The 17,482-nt window shown below is 44.7% G+C and overlaps 1 protein-coding gene across 1 annotated transcript in view; it reads right to left on the bottom strand.

Annotated features, from left to right (window-relative positions):
- The window catches only part of LOC126183592 (osmotic avoidance abnormal protein 3), a 381,860-nt gene that overhangs the window by 182,229 nt on the left and 182,149 nt on the right, over positions 1–17,482 (bottom strand). The window contains exon 7 of the mRNA XM_049925691.1: positions 15,885–16,110. Within this exon, the coding sequence (XP_049781648.1) occupies positions 15,885–16,110 (226 nt within the window). The remainder of the gene's footprint in view (positions 1–15,884; positions 16,111–17,482) is intronic.

Genomic DNA, 17,482 nt, shown 5'->3' on the forward strand with positions numbered 1-17,482 from the left:
CAGATTTCTCTTCTCCCCAATTCTATTCAATACCTCCTCATAATTTATGTGATCTACCCATCTAATCTTCGTCATTCTTCTGTAGCACCACATTTCGAAAGCTTCTATTCTCTTCTTGTCTAAACTATTTATCGTCCACGTTTCACTTCCATACATGGCTACACTCTATACAAATACTTTCAGAAACGACTTCCTTACACTTAAATCTATACTCGATGTTAACAAACTTCTCTTCTTCAGAAACGCTTTCCTTGCCATTGCCAGTCTACATGTGATACGCTCTCTACTTTGACCATCATCAGTTATTTTGCTCCCCAAACAGCACTACTTTAACCATCTCATTTCCTAATATAATTCCCTCAGCATCACCCAATTTAATTCGACTACATTCCATTCTCCTCGATTTGCATTAGTTGATGTTCATCTTATATCCTCCTTTCAAGACACTGTCCATTCCGTTCAACTGCTCTTCAAGGTCCTTTGCTGTCTCTGATAGAATTACAATGTCATCGACGAACCTCTAAGTTTTTATTTCTTCTCCATGGATTTTAATTCCTACTCCGTATTTTTCTTTTGTTTCCTTTACTGCTTGCTCAACATACAGATTGAATAACATCGGGGATAGGCTACAACCCTGTCTCACTCACTTCCCAACCACTGCTTCCCTTTCATGCCTCTCGACTCTGATAACTGCCATCTGGTTTCTGTACAAATTGTAAATAGCCTTTCGCTCCCTGAATTATACCCCTGCCACCCTCAGAATTTGAAAGAGAGTATTCCAGTCAACATTGTCAAAAGCTTTCTCAAAATCTACAAATGCTAGAAACGGAGGTTTGCCTTTCCTTAATCTATTTTCTAAGATAGTATCGATTATTAATTTTAAAAAATAGTGGGTAGTACGGCATTTTTGCCATCGTATTAGGAACAGCACATTGCAAACTACTACAACAAGCAAACTTTCATTAAAAGGTTGTTTCATAGTTCGCTTGTGCAATCCTACACTCCGATGTTTGTGTTTATAGACTTTGAAATTTAAATAAGTATGAAATTACAATGAAATGAATACCCCTAGCTGCATACAGGCGTTGATGTAAGTCAACGGGGACAGTTGAAAATCTGTGTCCGGGCCGGGACTCGAACCCGGGATCTGCTTAGATGGCAGACACTCTATCGATCCTTTTTTGCGTTTGGTCGTTGCGGATGTCATATGACATCCGTTAAAGTTCGTTTGTTGATCCTTCCACTCAGTTTTTTATTACAGAGGCCAACTAGCTCTATGACCGAACACAATGAGCTACCGTGCCGGCTCCCATGGTCAAATGGCCGGTGAGCCTTAACTATATATAGATGAAGATGGTATCTGTTCTTTTGGACATGTTTGAAAGCACAGATACCATCTTCATATACAGGGTGGTCCATTGATCTTGACCGGGCCAAATATCTCACGAAATAAGCATCAAACGAAAAAACTACAAAGAACGAAACTCGTTTAGCTTGAAGGGGGAAACCAGACGGCGCTTTGGTTGGCCCGCTACATAGCGCTGCCATAGGTCAAACGGATATCAACTGCGTTTTTTAAATAGGAACCCCCATTTTTTACTACATATTCGTGTAGTACATAAAGAAATATGAATGTTTTAGTTGGACCACTTTTTTCGCTTTGTGGGAGATGGCGCAGTAATAGTCACACACGTATAAGCACGTGGTACCTCGTAACATTCCGCCAGTGCGGGCATATTGCTTTGTTATTCATTACCCGTGTTAAAATGGACCGTTTACCAATTGCGGAAAAGGTCGATATCGTCTTGATGTATGGCTATTGTGATCAAAATGACCAACGGGCGTGTGCTATGTATGCTGCTCGGTATCCTGGACGACATCGTCCAAGTGTCCGGACCGTTTGCCGGATAGTTACGTTATTTAAAGAAACAGGAAGTGTTCAGCCACATGTGAAACGTCAACCACGGCCTGCAACAAATGACGATGCCCAAGTAGGTGTTTTAACTGCTGTCGCGGCCAATCCGCACAGGAGAAGCAGACAACTTGCGCGAAAATCGGGAATCTCAAAAACGTCGGTGTTGGGAATGCTACATCAACATCGATTGCACCCGTACCATATTTCTATGCTCCAGGAATTGCATGGCGACGACTTTGAACGTCGTGTATAGTTCTGCCACTGGGCACAAGAGAAATTACGGGACGATGACAGATTTTTTGCACGCGTTCTATTTAGCGACGAAGCGTCATTTACCAACAGCGGTAACGTAAACCGACATAATATGCACTACTGGGCAACAGAAAATCCACGATGGCTGCGACAAGTGGAACAACAGCGACCTTGGCGGGTTAATGTATGGTGCGTCATTATGGGAGGAAGGACAAAAAGTGGTTCAAATGGCTCTGAGCACTATGGGACTTAACAGCTATGGTCATCAGTCCCCTAGAACTTAGAACTACTTAAGCCTAACTAACCTAAGGACAGCACACAACACCCAGCCATCACGAGGCAGAGAAAATCCCTGACCCCGCCGGGAATCGAACCCGGGAACCCGGGCGTGGGAAGCGAGAACGCTACCGCACGACCACGAGATGCGGGCCGAAGAAGGACAATTGGCCCCCATTTTATCGATGGCAACCTAAATGGTACAATGTATGCTGATTTCCTACGTGATGTTCTACCGATGTTACTACAAGATGTTTCACTGCATGACAGAATGGCGATGTACTTCCTGTACTTCCCACACGATGTATGTCCGACACATAGCTCGCGTCGGGTTGAAGCGGTATTGAATGTCATATTTCATGACAGGTGGATTGGTCGTCGAAGCACCATACCGTGGCCCGCACGTTCACATGATCTGACGTCCTCGGATTTATTTCTGTGGGGAAAGTTCAAGGATATTTGCTGTCGTGATCCACCGACAACGCCTGACAACATGCGTCAGCGCATTGTCAATGCATGTGCGAACATTACGGAAGGCGAACTACTCGCTGTTGAGAGGAATGTCGTTACACGTATTGCCAAATGCACTGAGGTTGACGGACATCATTTTGAGCATTTATTGTATTAATGTGGTATTTACAGGTAATCACGCTGTAACAGCATACGTTCCCAGAAATGATAAGTTCACAAAGGTACATGTATCACATTGGAACAACCGAAATAAAATGTTCAAACGTACCTACGTTCTGTATTTTAATTTAAAAAACCTACCTGGTACCAACTGTTCGTCTAAAATTGTGAGCCACATGTTTGTGACTATTACAGCGCCATCTATCACAAAGCGAAAAAAGTGGTCCAACTAAAACATTCATATTTCTTTACGTACTACACAAATATGTAATAAAAAATGGGGGTTCCTATTTAAAAAAACTCAGTTGATATCCGTTTGACCTATGGCAGCTCCATCTAGCGGGCCAAACATAGCGCCATCTGGTTTCCCCTTTCAAGCTAGACAAGTTTCGTTCTTCGTAGTTTTTTCGTTTGACGCTTATTCGTGAGATATTTGGCCCGGTCACTATCAATGGACCACCCCGTATATATTTAAATAAGTGTGTTGTTTAGGTACTGCAAGCAACGTCAACACCCTAACGAATTGACCGATAATGATCGAACAAATTGCGCACTTTCGCTTCATAGCTTGCTTGCAAAAGGCATTGTACACTTGTTTCTATTTCAGTTGTTCCACAAAGAAACAAAGAATATGAATACCATTCAACTTACTTCTATAAGTAGATTTCCTGTTTGTTTGAATTGGTTCATTGTTTTATTATTACCTTAATATCTAGCTACTGAATGCCACTCATATTTTGATATACGAGCAAGTCTAAGGCCGTCCTCACACGCGATAGGATAGTGCTAGTCGGCGAGGAACTGGTCGAGCTTTGTAACGTCACAACGTGGAATTTCACACTACAGAGCATTCCGAGGCGTGAAGGCTCACTAAGCAAGTGGTCAGATACATTCAGCCGTGCTTGCGTCACCAGTCATCCGATAACTGTCTTGATACATCGTTTGGTAGAGGTAAAGTATGAATGGACAGCCATGCGGTATTGGCCGAGCGGTCTCATGACTGTGTGGCTGGTCCCGGCGGAGGTTCGAGTCCTCCCTCGGGCATGGGTGTGTGTGTTTGTACTTAGGATACTTTAGGTAGAGTAGTGTGTAAGCTAAGGGAGTGATGACCTTAGCAGTTAAGTCCCATAAGATTTCACACGCATCTGAACATTTTCTTTTTATGAATGGGCAGCTTACCTGTGGTGCCACCGCCAGACACCACACTTGCTAGGTGGTAGCTTTAAATCGGCCGCGGTCCATTAGTACATGTCGGACCCGCGTGTCGCCACTGTCAGTAATTGCAGACCGAGCGCCACCACACGGCAGGTCTAGAGAGACGTACTAGGACTCGTCCCAGTTTTACGGACGACTTTGCTAGCGACTGCACTGACGAAGCCTTTCTCTCATTTGCCGAGAGATAGTTAGAATAGCCTTCAGCTAAGTCCATGGCTACGACCTAGCAAGGCGCCATTAACCATTTCTAGAGAGAGTCTCACTTGTATCATCAAGAATGCTGTATACAAATGATGGATTAAAGTTAAGTATTCCAGAAGCTACGTACTTTTCTTTATAGCATTCATTACGTATCCTGTTTCAGACATAACGCCAGCCGGCGTGTGTAAACGCGTGCCTTTCGGTTACCCGTCACTGTGGACTGGCTGTCTTGTCAGTCCACAACATTACCAACTCGCATGCAGACAGTGTGGTCAGTCGACGCACTCAGTGTTTGCGACGCTCTAGAATACATTACGAGTCACCCGACGATTGACGGATTAGTAAATGACAAAATAGTTTTTTGTGCTCTGCTGCCACGTGATTCGAACGCAAACTGGTTGCGTTGATCCCAGGTTCTGGGATTTAGAAACATGCTGGCCCGCGCCGAGATTTCTGTGAGAATAGCTCTGCCAAGATTCAGCGCTGTTTACGTGTCTTGCAAAACCCTTCGAGCCTCTCAGGCCAGTGTGCCAAGGGTATGGTTGTCGGAGGCCCTGCTAACACGTACGAGTTCCCAGGATGTTCGTATTCCGGTCCGGATGAAAGCGTATCCATGAAATGCATTCGTAAATTGCAGATACGGTACCACAACAGCTATACAATTAACTGGAAACAGCCGGCCGCGGTGGCCAAGCGGTTCTAGACGCTTCAGTCCCGAACCGCGCTACTGCTACGGTCGCAGGTTCGAATCCTGCCTCGGGCATGAATGTGTGTGATGTCCTTAGGTTAGTTAGGTTTAAGTAGTTCTAAGTTCTAGGGGACTGGTGACCTCAGATGTTAAGTCCCATAGTGCTCAGAGCCATTTTTGAACTGGAATCATATGAAAATTTGTGCCAAAGCGGGACTCGAAACTGCATTTTCCGCTTGTCACTTGTGGTTACCTTATCCTGTTATACTATCAGAACACGCTTCCAGAACTGCCCCAACTCTCCGCAAGTCCCAGTACCTGCTCCCCATAGTACTTGCACAGTTAAGTGATTCCCGCATGAAGAGAGACTTATTTATTTTTCTCGTCACTTTGCCTCGGCTTTGGCGTGAAATATATTAGTGTAGTATCTGTATCTCATAGTGTCTCTATAGTTCGATGTAATGTTCTTTCTGATATGGTTGCATATGTTTCCAGTAAACTGTATAACTGTTGTGGTACCGTATTCGCAATTTACTAATACGTTTTATGCTTTAATATCGCTATCGATCGTCAGAAATGCCTGTTCGGATTTGTATGCATGTCCGAAGGAACATTGCATCGAACTGTACAGACACTGTCATAAACAGACACTGCACAAATGTATGAAAGCATATTGGCGACAGCAGAACCAGGCAATGGCCTTTAGCAATGGGGCACGCGTAGCTATTTCTGTGCCCGCTCCTAGCTACAGGAAGTTTGCCTAACTAAAAACTGCCACGTACATTCCATATGCTTCACTTCTTTTTATCCACCAACACTAAATTTAAAATCCTTACGATCTGGAGATTGGTTAACGGACTTTGGAGAGCAGTGAAAAGCATCAAATGGGACAATTGGTTCAAATGGCTCTGAGCACTATGGGACTTAACTTCTGAGGTCATCAGTCCCCTAGAACTTAGAACTAATTAAACCTAATTAACCTAAGGACATCACACACATCAGTGCCCGAGGCAGGATTCGAACCTGCGACCGTAGCGGTCGCGCAGTTCCAGACTGTAGCGCCTAGAACCGCTCGGCCACCCCGGCTGGCTCAAATGGGATATAGTAATCAGCAATACAATAAAAACATATTATTACAACGAGGATCTTGTTTCATTATGGAGGAACAGATCAAGGAGGAAATTCGAATGTAGGTTTCATTATGAACTAGAAGTGCAAAAAGAATTTTACAGGTACCAAAGGACTCTCAAACAGAATAGTAAGACTTGTTTTGAAAGTAAACATAATATAATTAGTGTAAATTATTCAAGTTTATGCCCCAATTTTCTGCCATTCTCATGAGAAAGTATAAGATCTAGCGTAATAGTTAAAGGAATTGCTAAATGACATCAAATGTCGTTACAAGATGAGAATGGGTGGTTTTAATACAAACGTAGGACAAAAACTAAAGAAAGAGTCCTGGGTATGAAACGTAGGGTATAATAGTGGAAATGACAGTTAATACATTAATAGAATTTGCTGAGAAGAACGATGATATGTTTTACGCCTCAGTACTATTGGTGAAAAGCAAATGGATTTGGTAAAATAAAAATGAACTTGATTATATTTTATGAAATAGCAAATGAAGTGGAGGGTGTGCGACGGTCCTAAATCACTTTGTTATTTCGCGTGATCACAAACCAGTTAGACGCAGAGTGAGAACGGATACATAGCTGTAAGGAAACAACCTACTTAGGCAGGAAATCGGAAATGTAGATGAGACTGTTCACGAACATGAGAAATGCTATATTAAATTAAGCCTTAATTCCAAAAAATTACAAAATGGACGTTGTACCTACGTAGACGAAAGGGCCAATTATTTGAGAAAGGTACTTATGAAAACAGCAAAACGTACTGCATTTGTGAAGAAAGCAAAAGGAAGAAGTTCTCAAATGGAATGCTGTTAATATTAAATAAAAGTAGAGAACTTTAAATAAATGATAGTAGGAATATTATATAGTATGCTAAATTAAAGAGAACTATGGTATAATGTGTTCGAGAGGCTCTGAGGAAAGACAATGAAAATTTGTTACGGTAAACAATTGAAGACATGCCCGGAAAAACGGGGTAACCCTCGAGTGTAAAAACTTAGAGATAAGTGTTACCATCTGTTGTTGGGTACGGGAAGTATCAAAATTGACATTGATCTCATCCCTAAATACCCTAATGTGATATTTAAGTGTGAGGACAGCAACAGATGGCAACACTTCTCTCTAAGCTGTTACACTTGAGGGTTAGCCCGTTTTTCCGCACATGCCTTCAATTGAACACAAAAGGTATCTGAGGAAAATAAAACAAAAACTTACGTTAGGTAAACACCAAATTCCCTCAGTTAAGGTGTCAGAAGGTATAGTAAGGAACATAAGAGAGAAAACTGTACAAAGATTAAGATATGTTTCAGAAACACAGATAATAATGGACAAGTCGTTTCTCGGATGAATACAGATGATCTGCACAAATCCATTCGAGGTACGAAGAAAGGAAAGGCTTCTAGAGATGATGGACTTCCAATGAAAATGGTTAAAACCAGAGGCAAAGTAATACAAAAGAAGGTTACAAAAATTCCCCAGAACTGAAACAATGTTGTAATTATTCTACTTCACATAAAAGGAGACAGACAAGACAAAAAACCGAAGAATTATCAGACTTGCACTAAAATTATCACCAGCCGCATAGAAGGAAATTTAGATTTGAAGCTGGCAAATTAATAGTACAATAAACAATATTATGGAACGGAGCAGTGAGTATCGATTACTACTTTGTCTGAGATTCGCAGATTTTGAAAAGTTTTTGACTCAGTTTCAAGAAAGTTTGTACTAGCAGCCCTTGAGAAAAAAAGGCATTGATTTAACATAAATACGTTAGTATTCTGAACGAGGTATCAGCCAGGAAAATATATTCCATTAAATCAAAAATACTCTCGGAAATAATGAAAGAAGGTCCTTAAACTGGCTGAAACTTGAAGGAATATGTGAACATACGTGAATATACGTGAATCACTTTCGGTTGCTGATGAAGTTGTATTTATGACCCTGGTGTAGACATGCTACAACAACCAATGGAAGAAGTTTGAAAGTAAGCCTAATAATGAAATGTAATAAGCATACAATAATGTATAAACAACACTTCGAAGAAGTGACCATAGACACAGCGAACGATTTTTAAAAAATTTTAGGGCAGCTGAAGAGAGTAACTGGATGGAGAGCAGAAGAATGGAAAGAAAAGTAGAACTGGTTAGGCATGCTTTCGGTAAACTAAATAGGAATTTGAAAGCTAACTTTCAATGTGATTCGACAAGGAAACTCAGTATGTCTGACCAGTTTGGAGCTACGGCAGTGTGACGCACAGTTTTCATGCGATAATTTTTCAAAACTGGAGTGTTGTGCAGCGAGCGATGGAGTGATGCAGTAGAGGCAGGAGAAAAAAACCAAATAGATCGGGAAACAAAAATCGAATGTAAGACGTAATTGCAGCTATAAAGATAGTTAAACGCTGAGCGGGACATGAAGCCAGCGAAAGGATTAAGTAGGACGGGAAAAATAAAATTGGCCCAGAAAATACTTGATGTAATTTTAAGGTAGGCAATTCACAGGCGAAGCACATTATGTTAGTTGAGTTGCCTATCTTGAAATACATGAAATAAATGGAGGTTATTACTAAAATTTTGTTACGTGAGAGAGTCCCACGTCGCCGCACCAGTACAGGCGCCTAACAGTTATGTCATGACATTAACATTAACAACAACAAAAATCCTGCTCGGCACAGTGTGCACATCATTCCTATACAGGTTGGTGCCGCCCGGTGTGACCGAGCGGTTCTAGGCGCTACAGTTTGGAACCGCGCGACCGCTATGGTCGCAGGTTCGAATCCTGCCTCGGGCATGGATGTGTATGATGTCCTTAGGTTAGTTAGGTTTAAGTAGTTCTAAGTTCTAGGGGATTGATGATCACAGATGTTAAGTCCCATATTTTAATTTCCACATGAGAGGCTCTGAGCACTATGGGACTCAACATCTTTGGTCATAAGTCCCCTAGAACTTAGAACTACTTAAACCTAACTAACCTAAGGACATCACACACACCCATGCCCGAGGCAGGATTCGAACCTGCGACCGTAGCAGGCCCGCGGTTCCGGACTGCAGCGCCAGAACCGCTAGGCCACCGCGGCCGGCCCACATGAGAGGGTAACATTTGTTATCTGCGTACCATGTTTACGTTCCAGGTTACAAACGTTGTTCAAAGTGACGACTAACTGCATCTACGACAGCCTGCAACCTCACTAGAGTTACCATTTCACAACTGTTCGCGGCACTTTTCAAACGGTGGACCATGGAATGTTCAGCTGTCGTGACACAGCTCGTGCACTGCTTGAAGATCGCACATCGCGTCCAGCATTCTCAACCATGGCAACAGTAACGTCTTCAACAATTTGTGGCGCAATTGGCCTCCTGCCTCTCCCAGGAGAAATTCCCAAATCGGCAGTTGATTCGAAGTTACGAATCATGTTCTTCAACCCAGAAGCGGAAAGAGAACCTCTCCGTATTCCTTCAATGCGTCGTTACTTGCGAAGAGCAGCAGCACTATTGTTATTGTATTGATGCAGCAGCTTTACGAGTAAAGCCCTGGTCACCTTGGCAAAACCCATGTTGACGTTCTGCAACTTTAATGCACACTGGTGCTTTTGTTTCAGCCACAATGTGAACATCATTCCTATACAGGTTGGTACCCATAAGGTAAACAGTTTTCCGTCTACAGTGGCTCAAATAGCAAAAGTTTAAATATAACCACCCTGTATTTTCACTTTTATTTTGTCGGTCCTGTAGAGGGGCCAAAGAGGCTCTATACCGGTTTCAAAGATGTAAGAACAAACAGAGAGACATGCTAATGGAAGATACGCAAATGACATTAGAAAGTATACCGGAGCAGCATAGATGCGAATCAATAGTGAGTGTAATGCGTTGAAAGTCCAGTTGAGTCCTGTATTCAACACACAGAGGCTACGGTAAAGGTGTGTACTTGGTAAAGGCGAGTGGTTCTCTGGTGGAGGCGGTAGGCTGATGCAGACTATTTAGGCAGCAATTGGTAACAATTTCTTGACTTCTGGGTTAGACAGGCGTAGGTACAGTGTCCACAGGAGGCGTGTGACAGTGGAGGTGGGCGGAAGGGTGGAAGGAAGATTATGGTGTAACGACCCGTCGACATCGACGTCATTAGAGACGGAGAGGTCGGCGATCCAGATCGGGACGGCAGGCGAGAAGGCGCCGCTGTCTGCGCTTCCGCCAATACGGCACGGTGGCGACCTTACTAGCGGCATACAGGGTGATCCACTGATCGTGACTGGGTCAAATACCTCGCGAAATAAGCGTCAAAGAAAAAACTACAGAGAACGAAACTAGTCTAGCTTGAAGGGGGAAACCAGATGGCGCTATAGTTGGCCCCACTAGATGGCGCTGCCATACATCAAACGGATATCAACTGCGTTTTCTTAAATAGGAACCCCCATTTTTTATTACCTATTCGTGTAGTCCGTAAAGAAATATGAATGTTTTAGTTTGACAACTTTTTTCGCTTTGTGATATATGGCGCTGTAATAGTCACAAACATATGGCTCACAATTTTAGACGAACTGTTGGTAACAGGTAGGTTTTTTAAATTAAAATACAGAACGTAGGTACGCTTGAACATTTTATTTCGGTTGTTCCAGTGTGATACATGTACATTTGTGAACTTATCACTTCTGAGAACCCACGCTGTTACAGCGTGATTACCTGTAAATACCACATTAATGCAATAAATGCTCAAAATGATGTCCGTTAACCTCAATACCTTTGGCAATACGTGTAACGACATTCCTCTCAACAGCGAGGAGTTCGCCTTCCGTAATGTTCGCACATGCAATGATAATGCTCTGACGCATGTTGTCACGCGTTGTCGGTGGATCACGATAGAAAATATCCTTCAACTTTCCCCACAGAAAGAAATCCGGGGACGTCAGATCCGGTGAACGTGCGGGCCACGGTATGGTACTTCGACGACGAATCCACCTGTCGTGAAATATGCTACTCAATACCGCTTCAACCCGACGCGAGCTATGTGCCGGACATCCATCATGTTCGTAGTACATCGCCATTCTGTCATGCAGTGAAACATCTTGTAGTAACATCGGTAGAACATTACGTAGGAAATCAGCATGCATTGCACCATTTAGATTGCCATCGATAAAATGGGGGACAATTATCCTTCCTCTCATAATGCCGCACCACATGTTAACCCGCCAAGGTCGCTGATGTTCCACTTGTCGCACCCATCGTGGATTTTCCGTAGCCCAATACTGCATATTATGCCAGTTTACGTTACCGCTGTTGGTGGTGATGATGATGATTATACGTTTGTGGGGCGCTCAACTACGTGGTTATCTGCGCCCGTACAATTACTCAATCTTTGCTCAGTCCAATTTCGCCACTTTCCTGGATGACGATGAAATGATGAGGACAACACAAACACCCAGTCATCTCGAGGCAGGTGAAAATCCCTGACCCCGCCGGGAATCGAACCCAGGACCCCGTGCTCGGGAAGCGAGAACGCTACCGCGAGACCACGAGCGGCGGACACCGCTGTTGGTGAATGACGCTTCGTCGCCAAATAGAACGCGTGCAAAAAATCTGTCATCGTCCCGTAATTTCTCTTGTGCCCAGTGGCAGAACTGTACACGACGTTCAAAGTCGTCGCCATGCAATTCCTGGTGCATAGAAATATGGTACGGGTGCAATCGATGTTGATGTAGCATTCTCAACACCGACGTTTTTGGATTCACGATTCTCGCACAATTTGTCTGCTACTGACGTGCGGATTAGCCGCGACAGCAGCTAAAACACCTACTTGGGCATCATCATTTGTTGCAGGTCGTGGTTGACGTTTCACATGTGGTTGAACACTTCCAGTTTCCTTAAATAACGTAACTATCCGGCGAACGCTCCGGACACTTGGATGATGTCGTCCAGGATACCGAGCAGCATACATAGCACACGCCCGTTGGGCATTTTGATCACAATAGCCATACATCAACACGATATCCACCTTTTCCGCAATTGGTAAACGGTCCGTTTTAACACGGGTAATGTATCACGAAGCAAATATCGTCCGCACTGGCGGAATGTTACGTGATACCACGTACTTATACGTTTATGATTATAACAGCGCCATCTATCACAAAGCGAAAAAAGTGGTCCAACTAAAACATTCATATTTCTTTACGTACTACAGGAATATGTTATAAAAAATGGGGGTTCCTATTTTACAAAACGCAGTCGATATCCGTGTGACCTATGGCAGCGCCATCTAGCGGGACAACCATAGCGCCATCTAGCGGGCCAACCATAGCGCCATCTGATTTCCCCCTTCAAGCTAGACGAGTTTCGTTCTTTGTAGTTTTTTCGTTTGATGCTTATTTCGTGAGATATTTGGCCCAGTCACTATCAATGGACCACCCTGTATAGCTGGCCTCTTGCAATGTCAAGAGGTACGCTTCTGCCTTAGTAACTGCGGTCGGAACGCGGGACCGGTGACTTGGAGTCGGTGGCAGTCGCTGAGGGTCACCGGTTAGCTCGACCCCCCGGTCCATCCAGGTCACAGCTGGACCCCACCAGGAGACCCCGACGAGATGACGGACGGACGTTGGCGGAAGCGAACACTCACTCAGCAGTCGCTAATTCGTAGCCTGGCTGTGCCATATGCCCAGTCTGCCCGGACGGCCTGCTTTTATACAAGATGAGGAATGTCTTTTTGCGGTTGAGGTCACGTACGTGGTCCGCCAAACGCCGTTGAAATGCTTCGAATCACCGATTATTGCCCCACAGCCTGGGCCGCAGTTGCAGAGGGGCTGGTAAGGCGTAAGAGCTGAGATCTCAGGTGTTGGCAAGCGATCGGATTTAGGCAATAGGCCTCTTCTAGTGGCCGCTCCGCTAGACTATTTTCACACAGTAATATACCGAAATATACACTTGTGGACATATGCAAATTCACGAGCAAGTTACCAGGTTCCCTTTAGTATCAATATTTGGTCGAGAATTGTGACGGGTCATAAACTTTACTGGACACGTCAACAAGTGCTGTTAATCAACAAGTTTTGCGCGATAAATTGCCCGCACTATTGGAGAACGTTACTCTTGCAGAGACACTAGGGATGGGGTTTGTGTACAACGGGGCACCACTCTGTTTTTTACGCCACGTATGACATTTAATCCAAATGTTATGTGTAGGTACTGGGAGATGAAGGAGCTTGCACAGAATAGAGTAGCATGGAGAGCTGCATCAAACCAGTCTCAGGACTGAAGACCACAACAACAATGTGCATGATGGAATACTCGTGGAGGTCTAGTAGCAAGGCGTTGCTCTGACCTTAATCCCTTGGATTTCAGGCCACGCAGCTATTTATGGGTTTTGAAGTGTGCCACACATGTCGACAACGTGCCTATCTTATTCTAGCGTATCCCATGGAAATGTCCCAATCCCGCCGGCCGGAGTGACCGTGCGGTTCTGGGCGCTACAGCCTGGAGCCGAGCGACCGCTATGGTCGCAGGTTCGAATCCTGCCTCGGGAATGGATGTGTGTGATGTCCTTAGGTTAGTTAGGTTTAATTAGTTCTAAGTTCTAGGCGACTGATGACCTCAGAAGTTAAGTCGCATAGTGCTCAGAGCCATTTGAACCGTTTGTCCCAGTCCATGGCAACCATTTGTGTCTGCTCGAGTTCACGATTCTTTGAGGAAGAGGAGGAAAGAAGATTGTGTTTCGCGTCCCATCAGTGACGAGATCAATAGAGATGTAGCTCAACCTCCAATTGGTTAAATGATGGGGAAGGAAACATTCCAGCACTTGCCTTGAACAAGTTAGGAAAATCATGGAATACGAAAATATGGAAGGCTGGGTGAGGATTTGAACCACCAGTCCCATGAATGCAGTCTAACCGTTCACTATTGCACCATCTCGCTCTGGTTGAGGGAGAGAGTTGCAGGATGTGTAACAGTTGCTGGGAACAACATGGAACACCCACTTAGTGTTAATAGAAACATTGCTATCCTACAACGAGATGGTCCATAACTCTAGTTTTCACCAATACTATCTTTCACGCTTTTTTACTGCTTTAGAAAGCAAGCGAGATAAAGAGAGGAGGAAGAGAAGAGAGAGAGAGAGAGAGAGAGAGAGAGAGAGAGAGAGAGAGAGATCCAGATGGTACAGCAGAGAGGGAGATTGAGACAGATAACAACATCTGCTCTATATTGCAGTTAAGGGAGAAATTTTCCTGTTTGAAGTCTGGAGATAGGTAGAATGATTCTCAACACTATATACATATAAAATATACCAGTGCTTCAATGTACTCTGAACAAATTTTATCCATCCCTTGGTAGACATGCAGAAACCTCAAGAAACTCTCACTCTAAATATTTCCGAAAACTGACAGCTTTCCCATGATGCTAAGGTTATATTTTCACTGTATACTGTACAACAACCATTAGTCTAAAGGCGTTACTAAATGCGAACTTTGTTACGGACTTCTTTAATTATATAGGGTGTCCCAGAAATGTTGTGACAAATTTCGCGGAGTTGTAAAGGTCTTGAGGAACAAATCGAGGATAGGAACCCGTGTCCGGAAAGTCATCCAACGACGCTACAGAGCGTCGAAGCTATAGGCGCTGGCGTCTGCCACTAGGCAGCAAACGTGACCTTGTACACTTTCGGACCGTAGGCGGAACGTCTCGCATTGTTGCTTGTTCTTCAGTGATCGCGACTGATTCCCACAGTCGCCAGTGTAGACAGGTTCAAATGTTCAAATGTGTGTGAAATCTTATGGGACTTAACTGCTAAGGTCATCAGTCCCCAAGCTTACACACTACTTAACCTAAATTATCCTAAGGACAAACAGACACACACATCCATGCCCGAGGGAGGACTCGAACCTCCGCCGGGACCAGCCGAGTGTAGACAGGCCTTGACTCCCATGAACGCTATGTTCGTTTGCCTTGGTGGATGGCGGTTTCGGATACGGGTATACATCTGCAGTTCATATGTCGCCTGTGCACAGAAAAATATTGGAATTTTAGAAGGTTCCAGAAGAAAAAAAACTGCGGATGGAAACCCGTATCCAAAAGTGTCATCCACCAAGGCAACAGAGCATCGTATTCATAGGTGATAAGACCTTTCTACGCAGCGAGCTCCATCTACTCCACTGGCGATCGTGGCAATCAGTCGAGATCACTGCATAGCAAACAACAGTGCGAGACATTCCGCCTACGTTCCGTCAGCGTAAAAAGTCACGTTTGCTGCCGGAAGGGTTGACTAGTGGCAGACGCTAGCGCCTATAATTTCGACGTTCTGTAGCGTCTTTGGATGAAGTTTCCGGACACGGGTTCCTCGCCACGATTTGTTCCTCAAGACGTCCTCTATATCTCCTCGAAGTTTGTCTCAACTTTCCGGGGACACCTTGTATACGCCACAACCACTGCCAAAAATTGGAACTTTGTTTCATTGTGGCCCTGAGTATTAGGAAGCAAAGGCGTCGAGGCCAAAAAAAAAAAAAAAGGGCATTGCATTAAGACTGTGTTGAGTGAGTTGCACTGGTTCAAGAAAATATCAAATAGCTTTTTGCGGCGATGAAGCAAGAGGGAGTACTTACCTTTGTCCGAGACTGATGTCGATTCCAGCATTTGCTTCAGTTTCCGTATTTCCTCTTGATACTCTCGCAGTAGTGTGTCCTTGGGATCCTCATTAATGCGTGGTTTATTTTTTATATTTTTTGCTCTGTTCACGTACCGTAATGTGCTCAGTGTTTCGTCGTAGTTGTTATCAGCAGGAGATATGCAACCTACCATAAGAGTTTTCGTGTTGCCACCTAAGGAATCCTACGAAAAAAAGTTGAAATCGTTTATATAGTGATGTACGTGAATGGATATAAATACTCCTTACACTATGTTTCTGTGCTTTTACATACTACATTGTTTATGAAGGTTATAATTTAACATCTTGTTGAAAAGTCAATATTAGAAACGGAACATAAGGACAGGCTGGAGAAGGATGGAGACGAAAAAAATCTATCCCCATGTTAGAAGACTCAGCTCTGTGTTCGCCCTCTAACGACTTTCGAAAACGATGGAAAACTTACATCAAGTTGATCGGACGGGGATCTGAACTTCATCTTTCCCAGTAGAAGTCCGGTTATCGATCACTGCATCTCCACGTTTGTGCTGTTATGCTATTTCTCTACTGGGATGAATACCATTAAATCTATTTCTAATTTGCATTGATAGTGACACTTTAGGAATGATAGGAGTAGGACGTCCTTCAGCCTGGGACACAGCGGCAACCCTACTTATAAGGACTCCGCTAACCAGCAAAATCACGTTGAAGATATGCTGTCATGTTGACGAGGATTTTGAGAATCATGTATCGTTCAACTACACTCCTGGAAATGGAAAAAAGAACACATTGACACCGGTGTGTCAGACCCACCATACTTGCTCCGGACACTGCGAGAGGGCTGTACAAGCAATGATCACACGCACGGCACAGCGGACACACCAGGAACCGCGGTGTTGGCCGTCGAATGGCGCTAGCTGCGCAGCATTTGTGCACCGCCGCCGTCAGTGTCAGCCAGTTTGCCGTGGCATACGGAGCTCCATCGCAGTCTTTAACACTGGTAGCATGCCGCGACAGCGTGGACGTGAACCGTATGTGCAGTTGACGGACTTTGAGCGAGGGCGTATAGTGGGCATGCGGGAGGCCGGGTGGACGTACCGCCGAATTGCTCAACACGTGGGGCGTGAGGTCTCCACAGTACATCGATGTTGTCGCCAGTGGTCGGCGGAAGGTGCACGTGCCCGTCGACCTGGGACCGGACCGCAGCGACGCACGGATGCACGCCAAGACCGTAGGATCCTACGCAGTGCCGTAGGGGACCGCACCGCCACTACCCACCAAATTAGGGACACTGTTGCTCCTGGGGTATTGGCGAGGACCATTCGCAACCGTCTCCATGAAGCTGGGCTACGGTCCCGCACACCGTTAGGCCGTCTTCCGCTCACGCCCCAACATCGTGCAGCCCGCCTCCAGTGGTGTCGCGACAGGCGTGAATGGAGAGACGAATGGAGACGTGTCGTCTTCAGCGATGAGAGTCGCTTCTGCCTTGGTGCCAATGATGGTCGTATGCGTGTTTGGCGCCGTGCAGGTGAGCGCCACAATCAGGACTGCATACGACCGAGGCACACAGGGCCAACA

The sequence above is a fragment of the Schistocerca cancellata genome, chromosome 4 (assembly GCF_023864275.1).
Source record: "Schistocerca cancellata isolate TAMUIC-IGC-003103 chromosome 4, iqSchCanc2.1, whole genome shotgun sequence".
In the NCBI taxonomy this organism is placed as follows: domain Eukaryota; kingdom Metazoa; phylum Arthropoda; class Insecta; order Orthoptera; family Acrididae; genus Schistocerca; species Schistocerca cancellata.